Here is a 20,626-nt window from a genome sequence, read left to right as displayed (position 1 = left end):
AGGATGGGTATGCCAGTTGACTTTCAATTCAAACTTTAATCCAGCTCCCTTCTTTGTCTGTGAATCATTGGTGATTGAGAAGGGAGCTGGCTCATTTATTAAAATAAGCAAGTCAGCCAGCACCCTTTACACACAGCAAAAGGCATGTACCAACACAGAAATCTCTTTCGGGAAAGTAAAACTGTTAGTAGCCAAGAAAAATACCGACAGTGGGACAACGGTGGCCATTTGATAATGTTAGTGTAATAGTAAATTTTATATATTTTAATTTTTAACACATTTAAATATATTTTTTTCTTGTCTAACCGTCCCTTTCATCCCTTAAAAAACTACCATGAACAAAGTCTTCCCTGCAAATTGAAATGCATAACCGCTAATGCACAAAAGGTGCAAACACTGGTGGGTTACACTTCCTCCTGGACCTCAACTCATTGCAGTCATGCTGGGTGCTACCTGGTTGATCGTGCCAGTAGCATATGCTTGTCTCAGAGATGAAGCCATGCAAGTGTAAGTACATATCGACGGTGCAGTTTAATGGCTCATTAAATCAGTTTGTAGAAAAATGTAGTATTTCACAGCGTCCATAACTGTACAGTCCACAGCACTAACTCAGAGGGAGTTTCCTATGAAAGAAATATCAATAATAAAGGATGGAGGTCCTGATGGTTCAACCTATTTTTGGAAAAGTGTTGGCAAAGCAGACAATTGAAGCTATCTGGAAAAAAAACTTTAATAGCTTTTTATACAAAGCAATGGTCATGACAAAATACTATTTTATTCATACGAAGATAACATTTTGTACTAAAAATGGCAGAAACATTGTGCCCCATTTAAATATTCTATGTAATTACAATCAGCCACTGGGTTGATAAATGAGTCTACATACTTGATAGTAGTCACATTTCAAGAAAATTTCATGAAGAAAAATTAAACAACATAAATTTTCCAATGTTTTATGAAGATTCACCTAGATTTCAAGAAGAACATTTTCCAGAGTGAGAGCTCTGGCAATGGTTGGGGAAGGTATCCCAGACATTTCGTGTAGTCTCTCCCAGCTGTTACACTGCATCCGGACCAGCTGAAATGAACATCCCCAGCTGAATGAGATCCAGGGCCAAAATCCACTCCTGGCATCAAGTCTGAATAGAATGCGTAATTTAGTGCCAGACCTGGTAACCAGCCACCACAAAACACACAGATAATACAATTTAGGTCAGCAAACTGCTTCACATTACTTACATGCCTTTATAGCTGAAGTTACGAGAGGTATGGTAAAAGGTTAACTCAAAGTGACTTTTTATGTTCCCCCCATACACATTAGACTAATGTCAGCCAAACCTGCAGATATTGATGGGTTTGGCGGACAGTCTAAAGTGTATTGGATCCCTAGACAATTTATTGTCGGGGAAAATATTGATCTGACGTGTCTGATATTAGACGGATGATCACTGTGTTCTCCCAGTGATAAACCGCATGTCTGATGACAGCTCTCTCACAGAGAACATAGGTTCACTCGGCCGAAATGGCTGTAGGCCAAATGATTGACAGTTGTGAAATGTATGTGGTGGACATTAGTAATGGTTCATTTTGTATATCTTATTCATTCAAGCTCAAAACTAATCAATGCAAGCTCAAAGCTAAGGAAGATGTTTTGATTCTACATGATAAGAATTTAAGGCTAGGGCTCAACCAATTTTCTCGTACGAGTGCATTCCCTTGTTTTCACAGATAGCACTCGTACCTATGATATTCTATGCCGCTGTACACGTCAGATTTTTTCCTCAGACAAAAAACAGGAGACCGTCATAATTTGATTCGCGTTTCGGATCAAAATCGGCAACGCAAGTCTATGAGTCCGTGAAAAAATTGGATTGCACTCGGAGTGCATCCAAGTGTGGTCCGATTTTCATGGACTGACAAAATGGAGACGGTGGAGAAACTGATGCCATGCTGATAAAACTCTGATCAAATTAATGGACTGTTTTTCTTGGATGTGGAGACATTGGTCGTGTGAGCCTAACTAAAGAAATGTGATAGCTGCAGTTTAGAAACTCAATGGCAGAAATTTGATAAAAATATCTCTGAAGATTTGGGATTGGTGTCCAGCAGAGAACAACCTTGCTCCAAACTTTGACAGGTGCTGCACTTAGAAAGATTTACTTATTAAGAAAAACCCACTGAAATACAGTATTAGGGCAGATGGTCTTTAGAAAGTAGGGAGTCCATTCTTCAGACCCTCTCTATCACACACATTGTGTTGAGAGCACTATCTAATACTACCAAATAATCTGAAGATCAGCAAGAAATAATTGGAATGAAATGTCTTCTTTCACCAGGCACAACAAAAACCTGAGAAAAGAGAACTCATAGAAAAATGGTCCTGATTAAAACAAAGTTGTGCGTTCAATATACAGATTCGTTTTTGTTGCATTTGATAATTTTAAAAAAACAGGAGCGATGTTTCAGAGGATCAAAAAAACGATTCCAACAGAACAGGACTCCGTAGACTGGGGTCTCACCACTGTAGTTTGTGATATAGGAAATTGTAGTTGCTACAGGTACTTTTTCAAATTCAAGTCACTTGGGAAAAATGCTACTGTGTGGGCTGTTGTATGTGAAGAGAAATATTTACAATACTATCGAGGACAGAATATGAAAAAAATTCACCATCAATGAACTTGGCCTTACACAGTCAGTTAAACAGGGCAGGAACATTTGTAGGAACGCTCGTTCCCAGTTACTGGCCCATATAAAACACAGGTAAATTTGCCATAAATCACCTAAATACTCATTCGTTAGGTAAATGGATCATGTAGGCGGCTTAATGATTATGATTATCAGCAGCATATGAACCCATGTAAGCAGAAGATGTGCCGCTGATAACATTATGCTGCAAGGGGGTAAAACGATCATTTTAATGATCGTTCTGTTCCATCTGTACTCATTGACTTTTGTGGATGGTCCAGTAAATGAATGACTATCAACTTGTACTTTGCCAGTCAGCACTCGTTAATGGGCGAGACTGTAAGTCACTGTTGAGGTTGCATGCAAAAAAAAAAAATCCCATTTTTTATTGGAGTAGAATCCCTTAACTAGTCACACATTTACATCAGTTCCAGTTTTCCAACTAATAGGAATGTCTAAAGTTGGGTATATACAATAATAGATTACTATAACATAGAGTAGCATATACTGATCAGCCAGAACATTTAATCCACCTGCATAATATTGAAAGGTGGGAGCACGGACTTCACAAGTTATCTGAAGAAGTCCTGTGGTATCTGATACATGTTAGCCACAGATCATTTACATCATGGAAATTGTCTACTGTCGTTTTCAACAGCGTTCGGTACATTCCGGCACCACGTGACCACATTTGTAACCTGCTGGATCAAACGGCGTGTTTTACATGGAGCAGCAGTTACTTTCTATGTCTACAAGACTCAGAACCAGCCTCTAAAGCAATATCCAGAGCCTCATAGATTGACATTTAGAAAATGTAAAAACTGTCCTCCGCTCCAAAAAGCAGACACTGTGTGATCCGGTAGGTCACAGGTCATGTGTTGCTGGAATGTAGTGGAGCGCCACTGAAAATAGTTGAAGATGGCGACCGATGAATATATTAGTACATTCATTACACATGTACATGCAGGGTGCATGGTTGCTAATAAAGGGAGAAATGAAAAAAAACACAAAAAATAATCACCGACTGCCCTTTTAAATCCATACAAAATCTATGGCTGATTGGTGTTTGACTCTGGTCTGGTAAAGGTGGAGAATTTTCTACATCTGGATACAATCAGATCCTCCATCACCAATGACAGATCTTTGAATCCATTTGTAGGACCAGCTCCAATGGCGTATATCATATAGAGGTTTTGCCTGTCCCTCGGGGACCCCACATTTGATAATGAGACATAATTACAATAAAATCGTTTCTCAATCCATTATTAAGCAATAACAATAAGGTTTTCTAACTATAAAGCTCAATACCATGTGGATAAGGCCACATAAATCAGCTCAACAAAAATGAATCTGGTATTAGTCCAAGTGACTGATGAAGGGCAATCTGATTGAGTGCAATGTTTCCACTGAAATTAATATACAGAACTTTACATAACCTCCATTAATTTAAAGGAGAACATCTGCTAATGTCATAAAACACTAAAGGGTGAAAACCCTTTAACTGTTAATATATTCCATATCTAGTATCTGTACAGGTTGGGATGACCCTGTCTGGAAGCAGAGTTTGCTGGTGTAAATTTGGCAAATTGTTTACAAGCTGCACGCTCCTTAAACGAGCTGTCCACTACTCGGACAACCTCTTCCAAATACCTATGTTTTCCCCACTATAATAATAACACTTATAGTCACCTGTGGTGCCGGCGCCATTCCAACAGCGTTGGCACTGGCTCTCCTGGGGATCGCGTGACTATTATGCCACGTGATCCATCTGGCCAATCAGCGCTGGCTTCATTCTCTCCTCCTCGGACAAATCAAGACATCCAGAGGAAGTGAGAGAGCAGCTGCAGCTCTGACTTCCACAGGATATCAATTATGTCCATAGGAGAGAATGAATCTAGCACCGATTGGCCGCAAGGATCACGTGAGCCACAGGAGAGCCAGTGCCAACATTGCTGGAATGGCGCCTGCACCGGAGGTGAGTATTATTATTATTAAGTGCTATTATTTTACTGGAAGGAAACAGGGGCTGCCCGAATAGTGGACAACCCTTTTAATGAATTTAATACATTTTTGGGGACTGCTGTGCACCAGAAATGTGAATCTATAAGATGGAGGAGATTACAGTGAATCTGTTGGATCACTCGTAGCCATGTCCCCTCTGCCGCAGGGGCAAACACTTTTTTTAAGAAAAAAAGTTACATTCCTCTATATTTGTGTCTGTTGTTAATGGATATTTGAGAGACCTTTTCAATATTTCCGGTAACAGGTAAAACTATAAGGGTATCTCTGCTGTCTTTGTTCAGTGACCAGTATTATAGTTGTACATAGAATGGTATTCTGTATATGGATGGCCACCACAATGACTCTAGTAGATAGTTTTAGCTCTGATAGCATCTACAGCTCTGGCAAAAATTAAGGGACCACCATATCAAAACCTTGTCATGGGCAGCCCATTCTCCAGACCTGAACCCCATTGAAAACCTCTGGAATGTAATTAAGAGGAAGATGGATAGTCAGAAGCCATCAAACAAAGAAGAACTGCTTACATTTTTGCACAAGAAGCTGTGTGAAAGACTGGTGGCAAGCATGCCAAGGTGCATGAAAGCTGTTTTAAAAAATCATGGTTATTCCACAAAATATTGATTTCTGAGCTCTTCCTGAGTTAAAACATTAGTATTGTTGTTTCTAAATGATTATGAACTTGTTTTCTTTGCATTATTTGATGTCTAAAAGCACTGTTTTTTTATTTTGACCAATTTTGTATTTTTCAGAAAAAGAAAACAAAATTTAGTGCTTGGAAATTTGGAGACATGTTGTCAGAAGTTTATAGACTAAAAGAACAATTTAACATTTTACTCAAAAAATATACCTATAAAGAGAAAAATCAGACAAACTGAACATTTAAAAGTGGTCTCTTAATTTTTGCCAGAGCTGTATATAGTCTATGTAAATACTGGACATTTGGCTACGAATTACAAGAAATGACAAAAAGTCCTATGTGAACTATAAGTATTTTGTCTGGGATATTGACTATTTCATCTTCCATTTGGATAATGTGATGGGTTGAGGGCCTGAATAGTGCATTGTTCCTCGACTAGATTATAGTAGGATTCTCAAAACAAATTCTGTGAAACAATAAGGACTTTTTATAAATTATTTAGAAAAGTAACAAGAGCATGCCCATTTTATATATATACTGGCTGTTGTGGAGACACTAGGAGCATTTGCTTGGTAACGTCCTCAAGGTCCAAATAGAGACTGGTTATAGATAAAGTGCTGAAGCGATTTGTGCTGTATACTATCTACAAATACATCTGCTTCCGAACAAGTATTAAAAGTGAACAGTTCTCCTTTGAAGTGCAAGTAATTCCTTCTGCTTTTCTTTTTGCCTATCAGTCTCTCCTTCTGGTGTTGTATTTTTGGGTGCCTTGATCTCCATCAGTGCTTCGGAAGCTTCTTGAAGGTCTTTCATTACTTTATTGAGAAGTGTTGCAGAATTAGCATCTAGCCCATTGCCGTCTTCTGCTTTTTCACGTTGCCCATTTAAAACCTTGTTTAAAAGGGTTTCTGTTCTTTGCCTGCCACATGCCAACTTCATCTCCACTATGTTTAACCGGTCCTTAGTTAGGTGTAACACAGAGGCATCCTCTTTGCTTCCAAAGTCTATATTGCTCTCTGATAAAAGGTCTCCCATAGAAGATGCCTTTGGTTTGCCATCAATGAGATGCCGTTTTGCTGGCAGTGGCTTGTTTTGTCTTGTGTTCAGCAATCTTGTGTCATCCAAGAAAGTTGCTGGTTGTTCAGTTGATGATTTTTGAATATCGTCCGTCATTATGTCATTCTCACCAAAGTTGTGCTTTTCTTTGTCCTCTATGTCTTCAGTTGCCCTTTCTGTAGATGTATCTTCAGTATCATTTTGATCATCATCCACATCATTTTGTTCCTCTTCATTTTCATCTTGTAGACTGTTTGTACTGTCTCTCTTTTCTATACCAACAGATATCATAGTTTGACGAGGACCTGTTTTTACAACTTCTGATAGGTCCTCTTTACTTCCTTTCTCTACTGATATGTTCTCTTTTTCCATCGACTCTGAAGATGGCTCCATCCATTTGATCTTCATCTTGTCTGACAACATTTTAGGTGGGGGTTTTGGTGGAGAACTGACTATGTTTGTTATATTTCCTTCATTTGGATTATTAGAAACTTCAGGTTCAGACTTATTTTCCATATCTGTTTCTGCATTTTCAGACAGCAGCTTTTCACGAGCATAAATGTTTTCTTTCAAGTTTTTGGGAGGAGGAGGTGGCACATGAGAAACTTGAGCATCACTACCTGTATCAGAAATGGATGGCTCCATAGTTGGAAGATTGCTTTGCTTCGTAGGTGTGATTGGGATCTTTACTGTTTCATTTTGGAGCTTTGGTTCCTCTGGATGCATGGATGGTTCCATGGATAGAAGATTGCTTTGCTTTGTGGGTGGCATTGGAATCTTTACTGGTTCCTTCTCGCCTTTTGGTTCTTCTAGATGGATTGGTGATTCCGTACTTGGAAGATTGTTTTGCTTTGTGGGTGGCATTGGGATCTTTACTGGTTCCTTCTGGGGTTTTGGTTCCTCATCCTTTTCTTTTGGAACAGGGGGAACTACTGTTAAAATTCCAGTGTCCAAAGCTTCAAGGCCTAGTCTTAGGGAATCATCATCAGCAGCATCTGCCACCTGCAATAAGACAAATTACCAAAGGTTGGTGGTTATAGGGTGAAAAGCCTCTACAATCATACTACATTTCAATGTTCAAGTTTTTAAGAGCTACTACTTATATTACTGGGCTATTCTGTATTTTAACATATGTATGAAAATTGTAAGCGAGTAACGGATTTGCACAACATTACTCCATGCTTTACCGGCTTGCACAGGGAATCTGGGTATAACTGCACTTGGCTTCATCTGAAGTACATAGTACAGCTCTGTCTGTCTACCAATACATGAGCAATATTCATATAATGTTGAGTCAAGTACATATGGCTTCACTGTGCCTGCTGAAGAAACAAAATTTTAGGGGCTATTCTGGTGATGTCAGATCCCCTTTGGTATGTGTATCATTCCTGAATGGGCATTATTATAGTCCAGACAGCATGACTATTCAAAGGAATGGCCAGCTTGATGACTAGTGGATGTGCATAGTGCATAATCCAGATAGAAATTTATCTAAAAGCAGTCTGTAACCCTGCTAAAGCGACAAAGAACATGGCGATATTGATATATTTTGGCAATTCCGTGGGACAGTTTTCTTTTAAAAGAGATACTCAGTTGTAGGAAGTTCCAGTAATAATGTAGTGGAATTTCATATCTAGGTTATCAAAGCACTTTGATGCAGCCTTCCCATGTTTCTTGAAGAAATATGCAACCTTGCTGGAAACTATTTCTATTTTTACATGGAATCTGCCGGCAAGATGTCATCCGCACAAAAATGTAATGTTCATGTAGCTCTTTCAAAGACAAGTCCAGCAATACAATCACATGGCCAGTCTGTTGCTTGATTATTGAGAAATCAGCATTTGAATTGATATGCAAATAAGGCTGAAGAGCTACTGTAGATTTGAATCATCTGTCACTCCAGCTCTATTCCCTGCCCAGTGCCGCCTCCTACTGCTTGACTGACAGCCACTATGTTGAGTGATTGTAGGTATGTGTGCTGACTAGGGGATGGTCCCTTTTTCGCCGCGAACAGACTGGAGACAGAAAGCGATGTACGTTCAACAGGTCCTCTTTATTGGCTGTCCTCCCGACGACCACAGCAGCATGACAGCTTCTGTACACACAGGCCCGAGTACCTTTCACCTTCTTCTCTTTCCTGAATTGACGTCCCTCGCGGTTCTTTTGCTGTGGCTGCCCTAGGCCTACCACCACAGTGCTTCACCTGTCTGAGTCCGTCCGTCTGGTATCCCTGGGCTTCCTCTGTCCTGCGACTCTCCTGTCAGGGCCATCCCCCTGACTGTTTCTCCTTCCAGTCCCTCCCGGAGTTCTTCCTCTCTTAGTCTCTTCCTCCTTCAGTCTCCTCCTCTGCTGAACTCCTCCTGGACTGGCTTCCTTCTGGAACTCTCTTTGCCTTTTTATTCCCCTCCCCAGGAATTTCCCTCTATTTCCCTCTGTAACTCCGCCCACCATGACTATGCAGTTTCCTAGCCTTAAGCTGCTGTTAAGCCCTTTTCTCACTGCTCACTGCCTCCATCTTGTGGCCAAACCTTAGTACTGCACCGTCTACTTTTCCTGCTGTCCTTGGTCTCCCCCTAGTGGCCAACCCAGAACTTTACCATCTTTCACTGTTTCCCCACATTTACAGCAGTTCACATCGAGTACATTTACTGCACATCTTGCATTCACCTTCCTGCTGCAGACAGGTCCATAGGTCGGTCCACTTCCCTACATGATTTCAGGCAAAGGAGTTGTTAGTCAAGCAGGAAGATGCTGCCCTGGGGGTGGAATAGAGCTGGAGTGGCACAGTCTTCAGATCTACGGATGTTTTTGACCCTAATTTGCATATCAATTCAAACATTGATTTCTCAGTAATGGAGGAACGGATTGGCCATGTAAAGGTATTGCTGGACTTGTCCTTGAAAAACCTATATGCACATACTAATAGTTTGGGGTGAGAAATCCTGCTGACAGTTTCCCTTTAATGCAACATCTTTTTAAGATCTAATATCTAACATTCCTAGCTAATTTCCTGCATTTTGGACCATTGTATAGGGAACATTGCTAATAATACACACCTTTGTCTTACAAGGAAAGAGGATATTGGTGGAAATATTAATGAAAACAGTTTTCTGAGTGATGTATAAATGATTTAATCTAATTAATGTCTACCAATTAAAAATAATTATTTTTGTAAAAAAAAAAAAAATTCACAAACCTCTTTGAGATGAATTCTTGTGGGAGGTCTTCTTTTTGCAGCTCCAACCTTAGCACGATCCCGAGTAATATGTTCTAGTGAACATTTGGGGTCTACCTTAACCTAAAAATGGGCAATGACAAAATAGAATTAAGACTAGAATGATTGAGATAGGCTAGGGGAGACAAGAGAGGCACCTGGAAATATGAATCAGTTTTATAACCTTTTAGATACAGACAATTTTTAAGCCTTCATCAAATAAAGTCCGTCCTCACACTCTTGTCCCTTGTAGTGGGAAATAGAAGCAGAGATACTTAGAGAATCCCCTAGGTCAGCGTAAAGGTTACTACTAGGAATGAGCGAGTATACTCATTACCTGGGTTTTCCCGAGCATGCTCGGGTGTCCTCCGAGTATTTTGGCGTGCTCGGAGATTTTGTTTTCGTCGTCTCAGCTGCATGATTTGCGACTTGTAGACAGGCTGAATACATGTGGGAATTCCCTAACAAACAGGCATTCCACGCGTGTCTTCAAGCTGTCTAGCAGTCGCAAATCATGCAGATAAGACGAGGAAAACGAAATCTCCGAGCACGCCAAAATACTCAGAGGACACCCGAGCAACGAGTATACGCGCTCATCACTAGTGCCTAGGGCAGATGGCCATGTGGGTTTTATTACTAGGCATGTAATCAGCATTCGACATTTGGACTCATGTAGAAGTGTTATGGGGAGGGACGTATTGTAGCATCTGCACAAGACAGGTGTTGAAAGAGGCGAGGTTATTAATATGGGATCAACATCCAGAGGTGGCAACACAAGAGCACTGCAACCAATCCAAGAGGTGAGGATACTTTTTTTTTTTTTTAATTTGTAGCACATCACATGCTCCATTGAAGGGAATTTGTCAGCAGGATATTGCCATTTATTTGGAGAGTAGTATAATATAGGGGCAGAGACCCAGAATTCAGGGATGTGTCACTTGTTATTTTTTTTTTTTTCAGCAGTACATTATCACTAGAGGACTAGGTCTCAGGTGCAGGCCAGTCAGTGTCTGTGTAACCCCTCCCCCATTGCTGATTGGCAGCTTGCTGACAGTGTACACTGTATAGAGGAAGCTGCCAATAAGGGTATGTGCAGGGCTATATACAGCTCAGCATTTTGATCACTGCTGCAGGGATTTTATCCAAACTAAACCCAAGCAGTCCAGTAAGTGGCATATCACTGGAATGGGGTATCTGCACCTACATCATGCTACTGTCAGATTACATAGCAAAAAATAGTTGACAGATTCCCTTTAATAAAGATGTCTTTATTAATTATCGCATTTGCACCTTTTTTGTCTAGACATTAGTATTTTTAGCCTGTTTTTCTTTCGAGCCTTTTTCGTTTTTAATTCATGCTCTTTCTAAAGTCTATTTTATAAGTGTCCACGTTTGTTTTTGTGTTCGTCATTGTGGGCAGTGTTTGGGATTTACAGAGGTCTTCAATTTTAAGACTTTTTACCTTTTTTAAAAAAAGTTGCTACATTTTTGCATAAATAAGTCATTTTTTATACCCTACAATTTTTGCGCAAATTTAGCGAAACCTTTTGTATTTTTGCGCTGAAAATACATAAAAAAGGTTAACGATGATAGCAAAGAGCATTTTTTATTTTGAGCAAAATTTATGAACCAAGTTTGCCATTTTGAAGAACCTTGCCCAAAAAATGTCAGCGAATACCACAAGACAAAAAAAGTAGACTGACTTATATAAAGTTCCCTATATCTCAGGATATGCATGTAGACCGTCATGTAAATATTCTTAGGCCAGGTTCACATAGCGTTAACACAGCCCGTTCAACGCATAGCATTGACGGGCTGCGTTAACGCTATAGCATATCGCGATATGCATTATGCTATACCGCTAGCGCTGATGATTCATCAGCGCTAGCGGTAACGGAGCCTCAGACGCTGCACCCTGCGTCCGATGCGCCACATAATGGGGTCAATGGCAGCGTTAACGGACTGCCATAACGCAGTGTGACCCCAGCCTTACACCATGACTACATTAGTAATAAACACAAGATAGACACACAAGGAGAAAATGGAAGAGGAAGAAGGAGAAAAGATTATGGAAGATGAGCAGGGGGTTGGACCAGATAGCCCAGGAGGTCCCTTCCAACTCTACGATTCTATGAGTATGTACCCCAGTGACTCATGACTCCAAAATGTGCTTGTAACTTCCTACCCCCAGTTACAGTAAAACGAAGGGCTCTGCTTTATAAACTAGCACATTGTTATTTAAAGAGATTTCTTCTTTAATTTATCAACTCGTCCTCCTTTTGTTACACTACCTGATCAAAGACTTTGTTTTTTCCTCTGTTTATCCCATCATTCAGAGCCTGGATCCATACATCTCTTTCTTCTGCATTCTTAGCTTGGAATTTCACATCTTGCACCTAAGACAACAATTTTTATAATTCTTTGTCAATTATTTATATATCAAAGGTATGTATGTAACCAAAATGAGGGCAGCACACTGGCTCAGTGGTTAGCACTGCAGTCTTTCAGTGCTGGAGTCCTGGGTTCAAATCCCACCAAGGACAACATCTAAAAGGGTTTGTATGTTCTCCCCGTGTTTGCGTAGGTTTCCTCCCACACGGCAAAGACATACTGATAGGGATTCTAGATTGTGACACATATTAGTAGAAATCTTTCTGAACCCAAAGGGCCTGCTAACCATTTGCTTCACGCCCCTCTCCCGATGATGATATCAGGGGAAAGAAGGATCTGAAATTTTGAGTTTCACCTCTCAATGCTTTCAGTCTCCCTGGTGATAAAGCCATTCGCAGGGGTGTCCGGCTTACACCCTTCTCCCCAATTAGCTGACCATACAAGCATTTGAAGGTTTGGGAGAAAATCTTGAGATCAAAATATATTAAAGGGAATTGGTCATGTCAGATAACCCTATTGACCTGCAGATATAGGGTTAATAATGTTAGAAAGGTGTCCAGACGATATGCTGGGAGAAAATGAACTTTATGCCTCTTGGGAGCCGCTGGCTTTCAGTCATACAGGCGTGAGAGGGAAGCTGCAGTCGCTGCTCAGTATACTGGGAGTGACACTAGAAAGCATGCCCCGACACTTTGATTGACAGCCAGCTCTACAGTGTTTCAGTGCAGAACTTGCTGCTAGTCAAAGTGCCAAACCATGCTTACAACCCTGGCTCGCAGTACTCTGAGGGCGCTGTGCGTGATGGCTGTGGCCGCATCGGCACACATGTATGGGGATGGCTCACAGAACTATAATGTGGCGTGGGGCGGTAGCCGTGGGTGAGGTACTCGTCTCTTACGCCCCGACACGTTACATGAAAGTGGAGGTCCTGGCTGGGTGTGTGGACTTGTACTATGGGGAGACTATGCCCTTGCAGGCCGCCTGTGTTCGATGATTTTGGTTGGCCAGGACCAGATGTTTTACAGTTCAATGAGGGAGACCATCAGTCAAAAATAAACTTTTTACTGAACGATAACTTGGCGGGGATTATATACAGTAGATAGAGGGTACATATCTGAATGAATGTTTCCTTCACAATACGTAGCATTGTTAACACAATGTTTCAGTTCCTTTCCTCACTACTTCACCACAACCCAGCTGGGTACTACAATCCAGTTAGCAAGAGTCCTTTACTCAACCTACAATTCTGCATCTTCTTTCCCTTCAAGGGAGCCATGTTGCCAGTATGGCTGGTACTTATCTTCTCTGTCACTGACACCTTGGATCTCACACCTGAGGACTCTATTCATCTAACGTATTCTGTCCCATTTTGGTCCGTCACCTCTTGGAGTTATAAACTCTGGGGCAGACAACTAGGCATCCTTCCCCTGGACCCGTCTCCGATCATTCACTCTGGGTTTCGGTCACTTCTGTCCTACTTCCCGCTGGGCTCCTGCTATTCTCTGTCACGATCTCCTCTCACATTAAGGACACCCACGTCATGTGGCAATGCTCACATCAGGCATTAAGTCAGCTCTCTATGCACACTGAGCCCTACCTCACATACTGTCAGAAAACTGTCTGTGTCCCTTTAACTTAGCCCCTCCCACTTTGGGCTAGTCCCGATCATTAATTCTAACTCTCTATACTGTTGGGAAGAAAATAATAACAGCATGTCACAGTTCACATTACACATCAAAATACTTTCACAACAATATACATGTTCGTCAAGGAGGAGTTTGTGAACTATCTCAATTTCCTTACAAAAGGAATAAAGTTCATTTACTCCTGTGAGCTGGGCTGTCAGTTCGATGGCCGGCACCTTTCAAATGCTAAAGCATTCACATCCTCTCTTACAGTAGTCAATTTGGTGCATATAAAAGAATAATATATTGTGGTACTTTACACCCAGGAATGAAATGCTTTAGTTAAAGCAAAACTGTCATCAGGTTTTTGCCATCTAATCTGACAGCAGCATAAGTATGTAGAGACAGAGACCTTGAATCCAGTGATGTGTCACTTACTGGGCTGCTTAGTGTAGTTTTGATAAAAATCATTGTTTTATCAGCAGGAGATTATCATTAGAGGACTAATAAACCTGCTGCCATGTAAGCAAGAATATTCATGAGCTCTGTATAACCCTGTCCCACCAATGTGCAGGTATACAGTATATACAGTAGGTGTGTGCAAGCTTCCTATTGTGCAAGTAAAGTGCAATAGTGCAATCATGTAAATGGCTCAATGTGCCTCATTTATAATATAACTGTAAGGTCAGCATAAACTAGGCCACTCATAGCTTCACCTGGCCATTGTAATATATATTTCTTTATAATATCCTTACACTGCTGTATACTTTCTTGACCTATATACAAAGTGTTGTACATGCCTTTGTATGTTTTGCAGCTATTTAATGACTTCTCTATCTGAATAGATTTATCTATATATATTGAATTGTCACTAGGAACACTCTTCCGCTTTTCTTCTGGTCATTTTTCCCACCCTGTAATCCCAAATTCTTGATCATTAAAGTTTGCATATATATATATATATATATATATATATATATATATATATATATATATATATATATATATATATATATATATATACACACACACTTTCTCACCATTGACCTGTCAGTCGGTTTCTCTTCTTGCTTGCTTTTCTGTGGTTTCTCCGATGGGTCACATGCACTTATAGTAGGAGACTTCTTCCCATATTTGGTTTGGTATTAGTCACCTTACAGTATGTATTATCTGCATGTGTATTATTAATATTTTGTTTGCTTTTGAGTTTATTCTTTGTTATAAGGCGCCCAAAATCCAGCAAATACAAAAAATGATGTAACGCGTCTAGATGCCTGAATAGCTCAGCCGCTGAATCTCAGAGAAGCACAAATCACTTAAACCTAAGTTCTGGTCCAAAAATCTAAGCTCTATTTTAACTGTTCAGATGATCTAAATAATGTACCTTAGCGCCTGGAGATGGGATTAAATTAAAATGCTTTTTTCGCTTCAGGAAGGCTTTTTGGTCTTGGCAACGCTCATAATTGGCAAGCTCCAGTGTCTCCAGACATCTCTGCCCATCCTGTAGGAAAACAGTGAAATAAAAAGACATTTTATCAAATCCCACCACAAATACATGAAATGGGGCAGTGGAATTGGAGACAAATGAAACCTCAAATTGGACCGAAACAGGGTTGTCAACTCAGGAGTCCAGCTGGACTCTGATCAGCTCTTACTTTATGGCATTCCCATATATTCCTTGTAATGGAGCCCATGTAAATGTACTCATGATCATATGATACTCATCTTACAGCCTGTCACAGTTTGGTCTGAGTGTCATCTTACTGTGATCCCATTCTCTCGCATTAGAAATCGCATCACAGGTGCGGGGAAGATGGAGAACTTAATTTATCCATCATCTCCATTGTCTCTGTGTCCTTGGTAATCAGACTGCACTCAGATGACATCCGAGTGCAGTCTGACATTTCACACGCACCTATAGACTTGAATGGGTGCGCATGATCCAATTATCAGGTGCACTCTTAGCATTCTGTGGTTGTCTTCTCATGCTGAATCAGCATAAGATAAAGATCCCAGATTGGCACTGCCCCATAGTATAACTTTGGGCCGAGTGCTCTCCTATAAAACATTGGCTAGCACTTGGCCATGTTATATTCTAGTGTGAGCGAGCCCTGAGTGGAAGGTCCAATGGATCACACACTCGGGATGATTTAGGAAAATATTCTTTTAAAAAAATCCAGCAAACTTGTTTCATTCATTTGTTCAGAAGTAATTTTTGCAGATGAATGGTTTCTACAAAAATCATGCAGAGATATGATAAAACATTTATACTGTTTACAGAACTATAATAATCGGACAATTATAAGACAAAGGGAATTAGGCTGAATCCAGACGTCCGAGTATTACAGTCTGAGTACAGGCCCTGATGTCCGGAGCAGCTGTTAGTCTCCTGACCCAAAATCATCGGCCTCTGAGGCGTTTATGGGGCTGTTGAGTTTTCATTACATAAAAGGCTCTTGAACTAATAGTAAGTCAAAGCAGTAAAAATAACGTAAACTTTCCACTATTCCATTGTACCCACATGTGGAGCTTGTCATGCTGCAGTTTCACGCCCTGTGTTGTGATGGCCATCTTTTTTATTTTTGAGAAATGGAATTACAAGAAATGGGCCTGAAATTAACCATATTCATGAGCACTTTTTGAATGCAGAATTCTGCATAAAGATCCTTGTTAAAGCTGCCTACTAAATACCTGTCGCTAATTGCAATTGTGAATCCATAGTGTTGTTTATAATCAGACTGATTTTTCCACCGTGGTTTTGAAAACCGATCTAAAGCGCCATTTCTAATATATGAGACCGGGTCCCTTGTGCTCCGTCGCACATGTATGACCTTGCAAGAGAAATAGAATAGCTAATAATATAAATGTATTTACGGTAATCCTTTTGGTCATATCATAAATGTAATGGGTAATTGGGAAGATAAAATCTACTGAGGCTTATGAAATTCAACATCAGTGTCTGTGTTTAAACGCATCCATGAAAAAATGGTACTGATGCCATCAGTGTGTAATTCACGGGTGGATAGAGAAATAAATAAATTCCAAATCTTCTATCCTTTGTAATGTTAAACATGGACAGAACATGGATGAAGCACGGATGCCATACATGTGCTGTATCCCAATATGTAGTAGGTATAATAATAATAATATTACCAAATACCTCCAATTAAAAATATGGTATAGTTCTTCTGATTAGCTATGTCGCTTTTCCCCATGTGCAGTGCATTGAAGTAGCTTAGATATCCATGGATATGGATATACCGTATGTCTGATTCCTGTAAAATCTACTTAATCATCTTGACCAAGTTTGCCCACACTGCAGCAGGGATTGTGGCCCCAGGGCCGCCATCAGGGCATTACTGCCCTTACCTGTGTATGGGGCCCGGTCAGCACATGGCCCACTCCTCCATACAGATAAAGACAAAATCGGCAGTATATCAAATGCGGTACTTATGCTCCCCAATGTATGTGGCTTCATATACAAATGCGTCTTTAGCATTTCAGAGAGATTTGCCAGTCGCTGCCAAACAGCTGCCGTGCTGCTGCATTAGTGACAGGTGTCATCCAAACTCATCTCACAGTTTCATGTTGTGCAGAAAATAATTTTTTCCAGCTCAACTCTGACAGGTTTTCTATTCATAAAAAACAGTATCTCGGCAGGAAACACAGGTGCCTGACATTCCTGAGAAAAGAGGATACCAATAGTGACACCAGATCCAGTGTTCCCTCCCTATATTTTTCCACACATTGTAAAACTTTCTAAACAAGGATGGTCTGAAAGCAAAGTCATTTTCAGTCTAAATACCTATCTATTTAATGCCATAATCTAAAATTATTTTCTAATATTCTTGTATTAAAGGGAATCTGTTCCCCCCCGAATGTATATGACCCGTTAATATGGGCATACAGGTAATAGTAATGTTACATTGGTCCTACCTATATGCCTCATATTAATGGTCTTGTTGTGGAGAAATATGAGGCATACAGGTAGGACTAGTGTAACATTTCTATTACCTGTATGCCCATATTAATAGGTCATATACGTCCCAGGGGGTGACAGATTCCCTTTAAAAATTCCCTGCAATTCCCAAACTAAATCCTCTGTCCCCTCCTTGAAACGTATCATGTGTGATGTGCACAATGACAGCGCACTCTCTGTTGCGGGAGGATGTGCGGATCTCTGCTCATCAGGTATTCTGACACAGCTCTGTTGCTGGCTCGTTACAGCTATCATGTAGTCAAGCATATGCATAACCCCTCCCCCACTTCTTGGCAGATTTCTGTGTATGTTGCACATGGGCAGAAAGCTGCCAATCAGTGGTGTGGGCGGGGTTATACAGAGCTCAGCATTCAGAGACCTGCTATATCTGGATTTGATAGAATAGTGATTTATCAAAATGTCAGAAAGCAGCTCAGAAAGTGATTCATCGCTGGAATCAGGGTCTCTGCTCCTACATTATGCTGCTCTCAAATTCCATAGAAAAAAACTGGTGACAGATTACCTTTAAATAACATGTTATCAATACCCATGTTGGCAAAGCCCGTTTTAACCAAGTTTTACGGTAGACAATATTTCATTTTTTCTTTCTTAATAAATTTGCAAAAATTTCAACATTTCTGTTTTTTTTTTTCAGTCAAAAAATTGAATTTACCAAATGGCTGCAATGAAACAAATAATGAAAAATGTAAAGGGGTCTGAATACTTTCCTTACCCACTGTATTCCTTGGGGGCAGTGGCGTAACAACAAAGTTATGGGCCCCAGTGTGAACTTTCAAATGGGGCCCCCATGCCCAAATACACGTACATCTCCGCTCCATCCACCTCGTACATGTGCGGCTTCTCTCCATCCACCTTGTACACGCGCGGCTCCGCTCTGTCCACATCGTACACACGCGGCTCTTCTCTGTCCACCTCATACACATGCGGCTACGCTTAGTACACACACGGCTCCGCTCTGCACACCTCGTACACACACGACTGAGCTCCATACACTTCGTACACACACGGCTCGGCTACATCCACCTGCAAACCACCCCACCTGACCCCACACATAAACTTACCCTCATCCAGCACCATGACAACCAGCACAGCAGCGTCCTGCACACATTGAGGACCCTGATCATGTGACCCCCGACTCCTCCCCTCCTGTGACCACATCGCAGGTCCTGTGCGCACAGAACAACCATTGTGTGCAGCTGAATGCACGTATTCCACCTTCTAAGCCTGCCTCAGGGACTGAGCGCACTCCTGAATGCCTGCCTTCGCTGCCCTAATAAACCAATCAGCGTCAGGCAAATTGCAGCACGGAGCTGCACAGTAAATGAGCGTCTGCAGCTCTGAAATGCAAACTTGCGAGCGGGCCCCTAAGCACTCCGGGCCCCGCTGCAACCCCGGTAGTTACACCCCTGCTTGGGGTGGTCCAGTTTCCAAAATGTAGTCATTTGTGGTGGGTTTCTACTGTTTAGGCACATCATGGGCTCTCCAAACGTGAGAGAACATACGCTAATGAATCCATCAAATTTTGCATTCAAAAAATCAATTGGCTCCCCTTCCTTTCCGAGTCCTGATGTATGCCCAAACAGTTGTTTAAGCCCACAATTGGAGAATTGGCGTACTCAGCTGAAAGTGCACAACAAATTGTATAGTGCAATTTCTCCTGTTAGGCCAGGGATACACTTGCCTGTGTAATGCGAGAAACTTGCACGAGTCTCTTGCATCAACTCCCCGGCATTGCCGCTGGCACTCGGGACCGGAGTGTGCGGTTGCATAGAAATACATGCAGCCGCACACTCTGGTCCCGAGTGCCGGCGGCAGTGCCGGATATTGATGCGAGAGACTTGCGCGAGTTTCTCGCTTCACACTCGCAAGCATGACACCAGCCTTACCCTGTTCTGCTGTTTGTGAAAAGGCAAAATTTGGGGCTAAAATAACAATTTTGTGGGCAAAATGTGTTTTTGAGAACCTTGAAGGGTGCCGTTTTTAGAATTGTGTCATTTTGGGGTATTTTCTCTTACATAGACCCCTCAAAGTAACTTCAAATGGGATGTGGTCCCTAAAAAAGGGCTTACTTATAGAGAACAGGAAAGGGATTACTACGGTAAGCAGACGTTGGGCATGGGCGCCATTGTCGTGTTCCTAGGGTGCCAACCTCTGTGGCCTAGGTAGGATTGAATACAAGGGTAAGACCCTACCCATAGACCCAACAGCGTCAACCATACTATTTATCTGATTAAATCCTCTTATAGGATATTCATTGTGTTTTATAATACTCACTATTTCAACTTTGGGTGAATTGGGTATTTTTTAAACATATTTAATAAAGGTAGTTTTTAAGGGGAATATAAAATCATGGTGGAGTTATAGAACCCATTGTTCATGTGCTTCCAAGGTGGGTACTATTGACCAAAATGTATTTAATATTTTGTATGTATTATTTTAACTAATAAAAATGTGCTGGATAATATGATGCACAATAAAAGGAACATATCTGTGACAACTCAGCTGTCAGGTGACCCAGGACTCCTTCCATGTCCCTAACACTAGGGGGCACCCTGGCTTGCCCTATTCCCCGGGATGCTTCTGAAGGTGAAGACGCCGGGGCCTCAACCCTTGCATTATCTCCTGAATCAACCCTCCATCTGTTCCCTACCCCCACTCAGGGAAGAGGGTGCTGCCGTGCACCGCAGTACACCAACATGACGAACAAGGCAACACGAACAAGGTGAAACTGAAAATACCAGGCATACAAATATTCACTCACATATAACAGAGCAATGCATTGGGGAGTGGAGGATGGGGGAAAACTAAAATAAGAGGAGAGAAGGAAATTATCACACTTACAAGTCCACACAACAGTCACAGATAACGCCTCCAAACTTCTCATAATAAGCACCAAAACACCTCTCCTCCAAGCCATGCAACATAAGCTAGCACTGACAATGTGCCTCAATCAGCGCCCAGATTATATAGGGGATACGAGTGGCTAACCAAGCTCA

At 41.2% G+C, this 20,626-nt stretch overlaps 1 protein-coding gene across 2 annotated transcripts in view; it reads right to left on the bottom strand.

Moving 5' to 3' along the window:
• Positions 1-712: 712 nt before the first annotated feature.
• The window catches only part of PLEKHO2 (pleckstrin homology domain containing O2), a 98,596-nt gene continuing 78,682 nt past the window's right edge, over positions 713-20,626 (bottom strand). For both annotated transcript variants that reach the window (XM_073568836.1, XM_073568837.1), the window contains exons 3-6: positions 15,015-15,131; positions 11,906-12,010; positions 9,597-9,698; positions 713-7,402 (exon numbers count right to left, since the gene is read on the bottom strand). In XM_073568836.1, coding sequence (XP_073424937.1) covers positions 6,017-7,402; positions 9,597-9,698; positions 11,906-12,010; positions 15,015-15,131 — 1,710 coding nt within the window. In that variant the 3' untranslated portion in view covers positions 713-6,016. The remainder of the gene's footprint in view (positions 7,403-9,596; positions 9,699-11,905; positions 12,011-15,014; positions 15,132-20,626) is intronic.

Source organism: Dendrobates tinctorius, unplaced genomic scaffold (assembly GCF_039654945.1).
Source record: "Dendrobates tinctorius isolate UK_male_01 unplaced genomic scaffold, ASM3965494v1 ptg000022l, whole genome shotgun sequence".
Classification (NCBI taxonomy): Eukaryota; Metazoa; Chordata; class Amphibia; order Anura; family Dendrobatidae; genus Dendrobates; species Dendrobates tinctorius.
Note: the sequence above shows the minus strand (reverse complement) of the source record. Positions and strands in the feature narration are given on the sequence as shown.